Here is a 15,000-nt window from a genome sequence, read left to right on the forward strand (position 1 = left end):
ATTTTCATGGGTTTTGTTTTGGGTTTTTTGGGGTCAAAAAGAAAGAAGCATTGGTTTTGCGTAATAGGACAACTTTAATAGTTTTTTTTTTGCAGGTATCAGCAAATCTAATTGAATGCTTTTTTAATGCAACTCAAAACAATTTTAATACCAATGTTAAACTGCAGATCGTTATTTTATATAGTCAAAAGCAGGGGTTTCCAAACTACGGCCCGCTGGCGTCTTCACCTTGGCCCGCGAGACGTCGTGAGTTTAATCAGGAATCTGGTTTTCTGGGTGTTTTTCAATGAATTTCAAATATCTGACAATCATTTATTCCTGTAATTTTGACGCCACCTTGTGGACAACATAAGTGATTTAATTCAATGACCATGAATTGGGTTTTGAAGTAAACACACCACAGCATTAACTTACATGACCCAATCCAGACAACCTACCCGAGTCATGGTGCCGTGGGGCTAATTTAGGAAATAATACTTTTATGCAAGGCGACGAAGATAACTAAAACGTACGCAGACTGAACCTCCATTTTGAGAACATTTGCTGATCTTTGTAGGATGGTGGCGACTTTTCCAGGGTGTACGACGCCTTCCGCCCGAATGCAGCTGAGATAGGCTCCAGCACCCCTGTGACCCTGTTCTACAAGCGGTAGAAAATGGATGGATGGATGGATGTAGGATTTCATCACATTTTCATGGGTTCTGTTTTTTTTTTTTTTTTTGGGGGGGGTGGGGGGGTTGGTCAAAAGGTAAAAAAACATTGGTTTTACAGAATACAATAAGACAACTTTATTAGGGTTTTTTGCAGGTATCAGAAAATCAAATGTAATGTTTATTAATGCAACTTAAAACAATTTTAATGCCAATGTCAAATTGCAGATCGTTATTATATATAGTCAAAAGAAGTGTTTTCCAAACTACCGCCTGCCGGCGTCTTTATTTTGGCCCGCGAGACGTCATGAGTTTATTCAGGACCCTGGTTTTCTGCGTGTTTTCCAATTAATTAACACATATCTGACAACCTCATAACTGTAATTTTCCCCCCACCTTGTAGACAACATGAATGATTGAATTTGATGACCATGAATTGGGGTTTGAAGTTAACACACCACAGCATTAACTTACATGACCCAATCCAGACAACCTACCCTAGTCATGGTGCCGTGGAGCTAATTTACAAACCCCGTTTCCATATGAGTTGTGAAATTGTGTTAGATGTAAATATAAACGGAATGCAATGATTTGCATATCCCTTTCAACCCATATTCAATTGAATGCACTACAAAGAAAATATATTTGATGTTCAAACTCATAAACTTTATTTATTTTTTGCAAATAATAATTAACTTAGAATTTCATGGCTGCAACAAGTGCCAAAGTAGTTGGGAAAGGGCATGTGGACTACAGGCAGGCCAGTCTAGTACCCGCACTCTTTTACTATGAAGCCACGTTGATGTAACACGTGGCTTGGCATTGTCTTGCTGAAATAAGCAGGGGCGTCCATGGTAACGTTGCTTGGATGGCAACATATGTTGCTCCAAAACCTGTATGTACCTTTCAGCATTAATGGCGCCTTCACAGATGTGTAAGTTACCCATGTCTTGGGCACTAATACACCCCCATACCATCACAGATGCTGGCTTTTCAACTTTGCGCCTATAACAATCAGGGTGGTTCTTTTCCACGATGTCCACAGTTTCCAAAAACAATTTGAAATGGGGACTCGTCAGACCACAGAACACTTTTCCACTATGTATCAGTCCATCTTAGAGAGCTCAGGCCCAGCGAAGCCAACAGCGTTTCTGGGTGTTGTTGATAAACGGTTTTCGCCTTGCATAGGAGAGTTTTAACTTGCACTTACAGATGTAGCGACCAACTGTAGTTACTGACAGTGGGTTTCTGAAGTGTTCCTGAGCCCATGTGGTGATATCCTTTACACACTGATGTCGCTTGTTGATGCAGTACAGCCTGAGGGATCGAAGGTCACGGGCTTAGCTGCTTACTTGCAGTGATTTCTCCAGATTCTCTGAACTCTTTGATGATATTACGGACCGTAGATGGTGAAATCCCTAAATTCCTTGCAATAGCTGGTTGAGAAAGGTTTTTCTTAAACTGTTCAACAATTTGCTCAAGCATTTGTTGACGAAGTGGTGACCCTCGCCCCATCCTTGTTTGTGAATGACTGAGCATTTCATGGAATCTACTTTTATACCCAATCATGGCACCCACCTGTTCCCAATTTGCCTGTTCACCTGTGGGATGTTCCAAATAAGTGTTTGATGAGCATTCCTCAACTTTATCAGTATTTATTGCCACCTTTCCCAACTTCTTTGTCACGTGTTGCTGGCATCAAATTCTAAAGTTAACGATTAATTGCAAACAAAACAATGTTTATCAGTTTGAACATCAAATACGTTGTCTTTGTAGCATATTCAACTGAATATGGGTTGAAAATGATTTGCAAAACTTTGTATTCTGTTTATATTTACATCTAACACAATTTCCCAACTCATATGGAAACGGGGTTTGTAGGAAATAATACTTTTATGCAAAGCGACGAAAATAACTAAAACGTACGCAGACTGAACCTCCATTTTGAGAAAATTTGCTGATCTTTGTAGGATGGTGGCGACTTGTCCAGGGTGTGACCCAGAACCCAATCCAGACAACCTACCCTAGTCATGGTGCAAAAAAAAAAAAAAAAAATTAAATTAAAATAAAAAATTCCACCCGGTCCTACCTCCAACACCGTGGAGCCAGTTTAGGAAATAATTATTTTATGCAAAGCGATGAAAATAACTAAAAGGAATGCAGACATGGCATTTTCATGGGCTCTGGGTTTTTTTTGGGTCACTCTTGCATTATCAAGCTCTCAGAAGTATCTCAATCCAGGGGGCGGTATGGACACATTTCTGACAGAAAGTAATTGAGAACCACCACACTGGTGTGACAATTTGAAGTACAGGTTTGCTGAAAAAAGAAAAAAAAGACTTCAAAGTACTCACACAAAGAATGAAATAAATTGGAAAAGAATGCTGAAGGGTTTTGAGTAATGTTGGCGCAATACAGCACGTGAGCCTAAACAGGCTAATAACGGCACAAAGTAGGTTTCAAAGAAGTACCACGAGTTTGTGTCCCTGGGTGCTGCTTTGACCTCATTAGGGAGTCCTTGATCACGGTGTTTGTGTCTCGCAGCGCTCACTCTCTCAACTGTTTTTCCCTCATGCGGTTGCGACAACAGGAAAGAACTGGACACCGCACCCCCGAACAAACAATGTGGACTAGCCCACATGGACTGCCTGCTCTGGTTTCTGCACACACAAAAGTGGGGAAAAAGAAGGACTGCCTCAAGCAGGAGGTTTTAGAAAATATGTCCGCCTCTTTTTTTTTTTTTTTTTTTACTTTTCTATCTCTGGTTCCCTCCCTCGGTGGGAAAAACTAGAGGGTATTTTTAGCGTCATCTTCCCCTGCGGCGAGATGGAAGGGCTGACCCTGTGCTGCCCTTCACGCTCGCATGTCCCTCTTTATTTTCTCCCCGTCCGTCTCCACTCTTGTTTCGCTCATATTCTTGCCAGGGGGGTGGGGGGGGCGCTCACACTTCATTCGCACCTTTGCACATTCACCTGGCAGCTTTCTTTGCGGCCTCCTGACCGCTGCTCGGAGAGGTAAATACTCACGGCAAAGTCAGCGCTGATGGAATTTTTAACTCTACTCGCGGTCTGACTGCTTTTCTACCGCACCAGGAAGTGAACACACAATTTGAATGTTTATTTGTACCGTATTTTCCGGACTACAGCGCGCGCCCCCGAAATGTTATAATAAAGAAATATTTTCCATATATTAGCCACACCGGACTATAAGCCGCGGATATAAACATTGTGAAATGAGGTATTTACGCAGAAAGATTCTGCAAATGTTTATTTACATACTTTACATTTTTCCAAACGGTGCCTGTAATGCGGCAGTAAAACGGCTGATCAAACAAAACAGAAGTCATCGCCATGGACGGACTCAATAACTCCACGGTGACGTTTTGGTGACCTCACTGAGGAATTTGTGAAACTGAAACAATAGAAAAACAAACGTAAGTCAATAATACTAAAACAAACACTCGCAAACGTGTTCGCATATGAGCATATGTTTCCTTACCATTATTGCTATGTTGTCTATTACCATTGTTGGTGTTAGAATAATTGTTTCTAAGTTATCACAAAAACTTGACACAATTTAAGGGTTTCCACTGCATCTACTTTACTCATTCTAAACCACAGGTGTCAAACTCACGGCAAAGTCAGCGCTGATAGAATGGTTAACTCTACTCGCGGTCTGACTGCTTTTCTACCGCACCAGGAAGTGAACACACAATTTGAATGTTTATTTGTACCGTATTTTCCGGACTACAGCGCGCGCCCCCGAAATGTTATAATAAAGAAATATTTTCCATATATTAGCCACACCGGACTATAAGCCGCGGATATAAACATTGTGAAATGAGGTATTTACGCAGAAAGATTCTGCAAATGTTTATTTAAATACTTTAAATTTTTCCAAACGGTGCCTGTAATGCGGCAGTAAAACGGCTGATCAAACAAAACAGAAGTCATCGCCATGGACGGACTCAATAACTCCACGGTGATGTTTTGGTGAATTCACTGAGGAATTTGTGAAACTGAAACAATAGAAAAACAAACGTTGTAAGTCAATAATACTAACACAAACACTCGCAAACGTGTTCGCATATGAGCATATGTTTCCTTACCATTATTGCTATGTTGTCTATTACCATTGTTGGTGTTAGAATAATTGTTTCTAAGTTATCACAAAAACTTTGGGTTACATTGAGTGCCCGGTGAGAAGCACAAGCTGTCTTTGAAACTACCAAGAAGAAGTAAGGTGAAGTAAAGTGAATTATATTTATATAGCGCTTTTCTCTAGTGACTCAAAGCGCTTTACATTGTGAAACCCAATATCTAAGTTACATTTAAACCAGTGTGGGTGGCACTGGGAGAAGGTGGGTAATGTGTCTTGCCCAAGGACACAACGGCAGTGACTAGGCTGGCAGAAGCGGGGATCGAACATTGAACCCTCAAGTTGCTGGCACGGCCACACTACCAACCGAGCTATACCGCCCCAAAAGAAGGCTTGTAAAACTCCACTGTGTAGGGGGGGGGGAAGCAAAATTAAGGTGTTCTGTTTCTTTCATGTATTGGAATCAACAGAAAGATATTGTCTGACCCAAGAACTACAAAAGCGAAGAGGAAGCAGGACCAGACTCCCCTCCAGGCACCGCTTCTTTGAACTGTTTTACGACCTTTTCTGTGAACTGTTTACGACCCTCGTCCCTTAGAAACAGCTGTTGCCATGCGGTCAGAGAAAGTCCAAATAAAGGAGGAGTCGTACAATATTTCGCCAGAGCGGGCTGGAGACTGTACAAGAATACAGACCAGACGTTTCTCCTCAAATTGAGCCAAATTTTATTCTGTCTCTGTTTGATTCTTTGCTTCTTGTCTTGTTTAATAGATGTCATCAGTATTTGAACCTGACAGTTGGTATATTCATTCTTCCTACATTGTTGATACAAATTATTGTTACAGTGTAGTACTTATTGTTACCTGTGGTAATCCCATTATGATACAACATTTGTATTATAATCCCTGAACAAAGTACCAGTGAAGCTCAATGGAATAATCACTGAATTGAGAACTGAGGGTGGGATTAAATAAATTATCTTCTTCCCACTCCCTTTCAGGCAAAACTGGACCATCATGCAATACATACTGTACATTACCTTCTGCACTATATTCATTTATATTATTGTGTTGTCAACCTTGTACTTTTTTTTTATGTCATTGCCTGAAATAAATGATTAAATGAAAAAAAAATTAAATGAGCTAATGCTAACGACGCTAACGTCATTACATTATGATAGCACGTACAAATATGCATGAAAACACTCCTACAGACATCACACATGGGACGGTTTAGTAAATATACACATTTTTAGTTATATTGTAAAACTTACAAACTAAATAAATGAAGAATCCGGATGAGTAGAAACGCTACGCACGGGCGGAAGACGAACAGCACTCCAATTGAAGCAAAAACACTGAGAGGGTGTTTCATTGTTTGTGATATGGCGCCATCTTTTGGATGAATACGCTCACTGCAGGCGCTCCAGTGTTCTTCCATTTACTCGTACTGCTTTTTTTTTCTTCTTTTTTTTTCAACCAAAGTGTCTTTCAGTCTTCTAGCCCAGTGTTTTTCAACCACTAGTGTGCCGTGAGATACAGTCTGGTGTGCCGTGGGAGATAATGTCATTTTACCTATATGGCTAAAAATATTTTTTGCAAACCAGTAATTATAGTCTGCAAATGATGTGTTGTTGTTGAGTGTCGGTGCTGTCTAGAGCTCGGCAGAGTAACCGTGTAATACTCTTCCATATCAGTAGGTGGCAGCCGGTAGCTAATTGCTTTGTAGCTGTCGGAAACAGCGGGAGGCAGTGCGCAGGTAAAAAGGTGTCTAATGCTTAAGCCAAAAATAAACGAAAGGTGAGTGCCCCTAAGAAAAAGCATTGAAGCTTAGGGAAGGCTATGCAAAATGAAACTAAAACTGAACTGGCTACAAAGTAAACAAAAACAGAATGCTGGACGACAGCAAAGACTTACTGTGGAGCAGAGACGGCGTCCACAATGTACATCCGAACATGACATGACAATGTCCCCACAAAGAAGGATAAAAACAACTGAAATATTCTTGATTGCTAAAACAAAGTACCATATTTTTCGGAGTATAAGTCGCACCGGAGTATAAGTCGCACCTGCCGAAAATGCATAATAAAGAAGGAAAAAAACATATGTAAGTCGCACTGGAGCCCGGCCAAACTATGAAAAAAAACTGCGACTTATAGTCCAAAAAATACGGTAGATGCGGGAAAATCGCTCAAAGGAAGACATGAAACTGCTACAGGAAAATACCAAAAAAACAAAAAAAAACGCCACCAAAATAGGAGCGCAAGACAAGAAGTAAAACACTACACACAGGAAAACATCAAAAAAGTCCAAATAAGTCAGGGTGTGATGTGACAGGTGGTGACAGTACACCTACTTTGAGACAAGAGCTATAGTGATGCATGCTTGGTCATGCTTTAAAGTCATATCCAATAACGACTTTTTACTGCCAACTGAGTTTCGTCTTTTAATGATTTCTGCTGGTAGTGTGCCTCCGCATTTTTTCAACGCAAAAAATGTGCCTCGGCTCAAAAAAGGTTGAAAAACACTGTTCTAGCCGTCCATAGCGTTTCTACTTGTATAGATTCTTAATTCATCACTCTAAGCAAGCGACGTTTAGACTTAGACTTAGACAAGCTTAAATGATCCACAAGGGACACAGTAGCTCAGTTACAAAGGTTGGAAAAGATGGAAAGGACAATGCAGGTATAAAATAGACTAAAAGCAATATAAAATATAACGGATATACGTAATATTTACATTATATATGTACAGTATAGGATATATACTGATATATTATATTTTGCAGCATAAAATAGAGAGTAAATCCAGCAGAAAATAGACATTATAAACAAAGAGAGGTAGCTAACATAGAAAGTGTCAGGTTATAGACAGATATCATCTATTGCTGTATGGCGAGTGGTTATACAGCTGGATGGAGTGCGGAATGAAGGAGTTCTTGAAACGAATTTTGTAGGTTTTACAATATAACTTAAACTGTTTATACCTTAGTAAACCGATGCCTGTAGGAGTGTTTTCATGCATATTTGTACGAGCTAGTTTTCAGCATTAGCTAATATGCTAACATGTTTACTAGTGTCTTTGTTAGTATTATTAAAGGGGAACATTATCACCAGACCTATGTAAGCATCAATATATACCTTGATGTTGCAGAAAAAAGACCTTTTTTTTTTTTAACCGATTTCCGAACTCTAAATGGGTGAATTTTGGCGAATTAAACGCCTTTCTAATATTCGCTCTCGGAGCGATGACGTCACAACGTGACGTCGCATCGGGAAGCAATCCGCCATTTTCTCAAACACCGAGTCAAATCAGCTCTGTTATTTTCCGTTTTTTCGACTGTTTTCTGTTTGGATACATCATGCCTCGTCGGTGTGTTGTCGGAGGGTGTAACAACACGAACAGGGACGGATTCAAGTTGCACCAGTGGCCCAAAGATGCGAAAGTGGCAAGAAATTGGACGTTTGTTCCGCACACTTTACCGACGAAAGCTATGCTACGACAGAGATGGCAAGAATGTGTGGATATCCTGCGACACTCAAAGCAGATGCATTTCCAACGATAAAGTCAAAGAAATCTGCCGCCAGACCCCCATTGAATCTACCGGAGTGTGTGAGCAATTCAGGGACAAAGGACCTCGCTAGCACGGCAAGCAATGGCGGCAGTTTGTTCCCGCAGACGAGCGAGCTAAACCCCCCTGGATGTCTTGGTTCACACCGTCCCGAAGATGATCAAGAGAAGAATATCGACCCTAGCTTCTTTGGCCTGCTGACATGAGGGTATGTCTACAGAATATATTAATTGATAAAAATTGGGCTGTCTGCACTCTCAAAGTGCATGTTGTTGCCAAATGTATTTCATATGCTGTAAACCTAGTTCATTGTTGTTAGTTTCCTTTAATGCCAAACAAACACATACCAATCGTTGGTTAGAAGGCGATCGCCGAATTCGTCCTCGCTTTCTCCCGTGTCGCTGGCTGTCGTGTCGTTTTCGTCGGTTTCGCTTGCATACGGTTCAAACCGATATGGTTCAATAGCTTCAGTTTCTTCTTCAATTTCATTTTCGCTACCTGCCTCCACACTACAACCATCCGTTTCAATACATTCGTAATCTGTTGAATCGCTTAAGCCGATGAAATCCGAGTCTGAATCCGAGCTAATGTCGCTATAGCTTGCTGTTCTTTCCGCCATGTTTGTTTGTGTTGGCTTCACTATGTGACGTCACAGGAAAATGGACGGGTGGTTAAAATCAGGCACTTTGAAGCTTTTTTTAGGGATATTGCGTGATGGGTAAAATTTTGAAAAAAACTTCGAAAAATATAATAAGCCACTGAGAACTGATTTTGAATGGTTTTAACCATTCTGAAATTGTGATAATGTTCCCCTTTAACTTACAATGGCATTATTTTTATATTGTTTCGGTTTCGCAAATTCCTCAGTAAATTCACCAAAACGTCAGTGTGGAGTTATTGAGTCTGTTTAGCTGATTGGAGAGCTAGCTTCCACAGCTAGCGGGCCCATGACGATGACTTCTCTTTTGTTTGATCAGCCGTTTTACTGCCATGTTACAGACACCATTTGGAAACAGTTAAGGTATGTAAATAAATATTTACAGAATCCTTCTGTGTAAATAGCTCATTTCGCAACGTATATACCTGCGGCTTATATTCGGGTGTGGCTAATATATGGGAAAAATGTTTTCTTCTAAAATTTAGTGGGTGCGAAAATACGGTAGTTAAATAGTCTTCTTTTCACATTGCAGTTATGTGATTTTTTTTTTTTTTTTTAACACAACAGAGGTTCAAAACTTTTTTGCAATTCACGCAAAGAAGTCACGGAATCGAACGCGTTCAACTTTGCAGGTTGAACAGTACCAGCTCTGCCATCTCGTACCATCTCCTGTCAGCTTCTGGAAGGTGTAGATCTTCTGCTTGGCCCGGGTCAGCTGGTCCTCCAGCGAGCGCAGCCTGCCTGCGAACAGGGATCCAGCCTCCGCCTGACCCTCCGGTATCCTGGTGGGGAACAAAGGACAGCGATATGAGCCAGTGTGCCGGCGATGATGTCAGCGGCAGGCGGCGAAACAGAATATCCTTGTCAGCCCGGAAGACAAATAATAAAGATAAAGACACACGAGGTATAATTACAATTAAGTGCACACAGTGTAGCACTAAAAGCGCTGATTACGTCCAGTGTAACCGGAGCCATCGGTTCTTTAGCTCGTCCAATTAGTACACTTTTCATCACAGGCTTTGTTATAAAGGTTAATGGCTTGCACGGTTTTACTTTTATTTCCCACCATTCTACCAAATCACAAATCAATAATTACCTCATTTCCTCACCATTTGTTTGCCAGTGAGCAAGATCATGCAAATGAATACTGTAAAGCAAACCAACTACAACAACTAGGTTTCTTAAGTACTTTATGGACAAGGTTCGTACACTTCTTTTTTTTTTTTTTAAACCAATGACGGTCCATGACTTATATATAATATAAGGATTTTATCTCAATGGGACCACGAAAAAACACATTTTGTAACACTAATAATTTACAGATGTCGTTTATAGATTGAACAATGTTGGTTCTAGTGTTGATCCCTGGGGTACGCCACAATATATATTTAGCCTTGTAGATGCATGCTTGTTGCACCCCACTGCAAAAACTGAAATCTAAGTAAGATGAAATATCTCAAATAAGGGTGATATTTGCTTATTTTTTGTCTGATAAGATAATTCTTCTCACTAAGCAGATTTTATGTTAGAGTGTTTTACTTATTTTAAGGGTTTTGGTCCTAAATGATCTCAGTTAGATATTACAGCTTGTTGCTGAGATGTTATGACCTATATTGAGTAAAACATGCTTGAAACTAGAATATCAACAGATGCAAAGCTGTGTCATCAACACTCACAAGTATAAAACTACTTTTTTAAAGTAATAATTTCTTACTTCAAGCATGAACAAAAATCATGATGTCAAGATAATGGCGCTAGCATTTACTTAATTTAAGAATCTTTTTCAACATATTGAGCAAAAAGGTCTGTTTTTTTTCTACCAAGAAAAGTGCACTTGTTATTAGTGAGAATATACTTTTTTTAAGGTATTTTGGGGTTCATTGTGTCATGTCTGTGTAATCATGTTTTGTTTTAGTCATGTTTTGTTTTGTTTAGTTATTGGACTCTTTAGTTTCTGGCTTTTCACTCCCTTGTCTTGTTTCCATGAATTACCCATTAGTTTCACCTGTTCCACGTTTGGACTCATTGTGCACTCTTGTTTGTCACCATAGCAACCCATTAGTTTTCACCTGTCACGTCACGCGCCTGTTTCACGTTTTGAGTCACGCACCTGTTTTCACTAATCATGTCTGTAGTATTTAAGTTCATTGTTTTCAGTTTGTCATTCTGGCGACATCCGGATTCATACCCCTGTCACACTCTTACCTCTGCGCACTTCATGCCATGTCCAAGTAAGTTTTTTTTCGGTTCATGTCACAGTTAGCGACTTTTGTTCATGTCCTTAGTTTTTGCCCACGTGCAAGTATTTGTTTCATTTGTCAAGTTTGTACTTCCGCCTTGTGCGCACCTTTAGTTTGTTCCTTTTTTTAATAGTAAAATTAAATATGTATTCACCTCCAAGTCGTATCTGGTCCAAATCTTTTGCACCTCTGGAGAACAAACCACGCCACAGTCCCAGTCGTGACACATTAAATGATAAATGGGTTGTACTTGTATAGCGCTTTTCTACCTTCAAGGTACTCAAAGCGCTTTGACACTACTTCCACATTTACCCATTCACACACACATTTACACACTGATGGAGGGAGCTGCCATGCAAGGCGCTAACCAGCACCCATCAGGAGCAAGGGTGAAGTGTCTTGCTCAGGACACAAGGGACATGACGAGGTTGGTACTAGGTGGGGATTGAACCAGGGACCCTTGGGTTGCGCACGGCCACTCTTCCACTGCGCCACGCCGTCCCATTGAGGTTAGTTAATTTTACTTGTTTTGGAAAGTCTTGACAAGCCGAATTTTCTTGTTCTATTGGCAGATAATTTTGCTTAGTTCAAATAAAATACCCCTAATTTTTTCTTTTTTTTTTCTTGTTTTTGAACACTGACTTCTTGCAGTGCCTAAAAGTGTTAATACTGTAAGTATTGTACTTATTACGTACCAGCTGATTGATTGTAACCTGCATCGTAGTTGTAGTTTTCATTGAAATCACCATGTAAAATCGCTAATGCTAATCTGTAGCACGTCAATAGCAAAGCTAGTGTGTATTAGCATTAAGCTAGAACATTCAAATGCTGTGAAGCAAACGGACTACAACATAAACAGGTTTCTTAATAAATATAGACGTATATATACATACATATACATTTAAATATACATACATATACATTTATATATATATATATATATATATATATATATATATATATATATATATAAAATCACACAAAATCACATTACGAAAAAAAAAAAGTGCAACTGTGTGTGCAATGTGCAATTTTTTTGACACCTCTACTTTTTAATGCCTTGATTTTTCGCAACATTCATTGAATGACTTTTAATAACCCCCGAAAACCCTGTTTACAACCTTACCCTTAACTAAAAAGTAGAGATATCCGATAATATCGGACTGCCGATATTATCGGCCGATAAATGCTTTAAAATGTAATATCGGAAATTTATCGGTATCGGTTTCAAAAAGTAAAATGTATGAATTTTTAAAACGCATCTGTACGGAGTGGTACACGGACGTAGGGAGAAGTACAGAGCAGTTGCGTCTCCCAGTCATACTTGCCAACCCTCCCGAATTTCAGTGCCCCTCCCGAAAATCTCCCGGGGCAACCATTCTCCCGAATTTCTCCCGATTCCCACCCAGACAACTATATTGGGGGCGTGCCTTGAAGGCACTGCATTTGCGTGCCGGCCCAATCACATAATATCTACTGCCTTGCACAAGTGAATGCCAAGCATACTTGGTCAACAGACATACAGGTCACACTGAGGGTGGCCGTATAAACAACTTTAACACTGTTACAAATATGTGCCACACTGTGAACCCACACCAAACAAGAATGACAAACACATTTCGGGAGAACATCTGCACTGTAACACAACATAAACACAACAAAACAAATACCCAGAACCCCTTGCAGCACTAACTCTTCTGGGACGCTACAATATACACCCCCCCTACCTCAACCCCGCCCACCTCAACCTCCTCATGCTCTCTCAGGGAGAGCATGTCCCAAATTCCAAGCTGCTGTTTTGAGGCATGTTAAAAAAAATAATGCACTTTGTGACTTCAATAATAAATATGGCAGTTTTTCCATAACTTGAGTTGATTTATTTTGGAAAACCTTGTTACATTGTTTAATGCATCCAGCGGGGCATCACAACAAAATTAGGCATAATAATGTGTTAATTCCACCACTAAATATATCGGTATCGGTTGATATCAGAATCGGTAATTAAGAGTTGGACAATATCGGAATATCGGCAAAAAAGCCATTATCGAACATCTCTACTAAAAAGTGATAACATCCATATATATTAAATTAATTTCTATAATTTTTCCAAGAATTTAATTTTCCAGGTTTTTCATGACCGCACAAACCCCGTCTGGAGGTCGAGGAGGAAAAACGTCAAGCTGACTTCTCTTTCTAGAAGATTTTTAAGCCTGTCGAAACTGTGCAACACTTTCGTTTGATCCTTCCCTGTAAGTCTGGCGGGAAACTATTGATCTTACATCATAACCCGGCAGCTGTAGCACTACTGGTTTCACACGGCATAAATAGACCAGATTGTGGATACAAAAGCCAAAACAAAAACAAGCCCACGGGCCCCAGAGGGGCTGGCAATGACATCACCGCTTTCATGCGGTGGAACCAGAACCTGGTCAAAGGATTTGGTTATTCCATGGTTCATCAGATGAATTACTGGCCGCAGACAAAATAAATCAACTTGGTTGAACTTGGCAGCCTGATTATACCAAAGGTAACAAAACAAACTGGTCAGAAGAATAAAATACTGCTGACTCTGCTGAAATGCTCCTTAGGGAGTCTGAAACTGGAAAAGACAGCGCCAAGCCTTTTGGGACTCCAAAATCAAAGCAGTCCATTTTAAGTTCAAACGTAAAAATGAGCGATGCGAAGTGGGGAACGTCGCACAAATTGACTTTCAAACGCCACGGTGATGCCTTGATCATGGTGCCAGGGACTCTGCACAACTTTTAAGACCTTCTTGAAGCCCTCTAAATCAGGGCTCTTCAATGTTTTCCAGGCCAAGGAAGCAGTTGTTTACATTTTGCTTCGCTACGCGACAACTCAGGTTGTGCGATTCATCCCCCATCCGTCACAGTTTACCTGACACATGAAACGTGACCAATTTGGGCCGTGTGCTCTTCACTTTAGCCGCCAGATGTCAGTAGAGTGTTTATTACCAAATCTGTGTTTTATGTGTTTTATGTTGCACGATTGCACCAAGAAAAATTCCTAGTTTGTGAACCCGTTCTCAAACAATGGTAATAAAACGATTCTGATTCTGAATATCTTAACATGTGTTTTGTGGAAAATTTCAACTTAGACCACAGCGTCAGTTGCTATGTAGAGTGGCGCTTTCCATTATTTTCAGCAGACTAACTATCAATCAATCCTAATCAATGTAAACAAAAGGGGTGGATCATTATAAAAATGTGACAGGATCGATACCAAATATACTGTTGAGTCTAATTTTGGAAAATGTACCTGGTAAATTCAGGAAAATAAGCCGCTACTTTTACCTAAGCTTTGAACCCTCCGGCTTATAAAACGGTTTCGGCTAATTTACGGATTTTTCTTAAAAATAGTTAAAAAAAACAAAAAAAAAACGGCAAATACACAGAATAGGTGTCTTATTGTTTGTGCTATGGTTCCATCTTTTGGACGAGTTTGCCCACTGCAGGTACATTGCCCTTCTGTTTGGCTGAACCGGAAGTAGAAATGCTGTGCGGTCTTCTAGCTGTCCATAGCGTTTCTACTCATGTGGATTATTCATTCATCATTCCAAGCAACATTTGTAAGTTTTACAATATAACTAAAACTGTTTATACTTACTAAATCGTCTCATGTTTGATGTCTGTAGGAGTGTTTTCATGCATATTTGTACGTGCTATCGTAATGTAATCCAGCTAGCGTTGTTAGCATTAGCTAAAATGCTAATACATATATGAATGTCTGTGTTAGCATTATTAACTTACAATGGCCTTTTGTTGTA

At 40.0% G+C, this 15,000-nt stretch overlaps 1 protein-coding gene across 1 annotated transcript in view; it reads right to left on the bottom strand.

The window, feature by feature from the left end:
* fut8b (fucosyltransferase 8b (alpha (1,6) fucosyltransferase)) overlaps window positions 1-15,000 on the bottom strand; it is a 392,883-nt gene that overhangs the window by 157,193 nt on the left and 220,690 nt on the right. The window contains exon 3 of the mRNA XM_061987060.2: window positions 9,640-9,758. Coding sequence (XP_061843044.1) covers window positions 9,640-9,758 — 119 coding nt within the window. The remainder of the gene's footprint in view (window positions 1-9,639; window positions 9,759-15,000) is intronic.

This window comes from Nerophis lumbriciformis, linkage group LG26, assembly GCF_033978685.3.
Source record: "Nerophis lumbriciformis linkage group LG26, RoL_Nlum_v2.1, whole genome shotgun sequence".
NCBI classification, from domain to species: Eukaryota; Metazoa; Chordata; class Actinopteri; order Syngnathiformes; family Syngnathidae; genus Nerophis; species Nerophis lumbriciformis.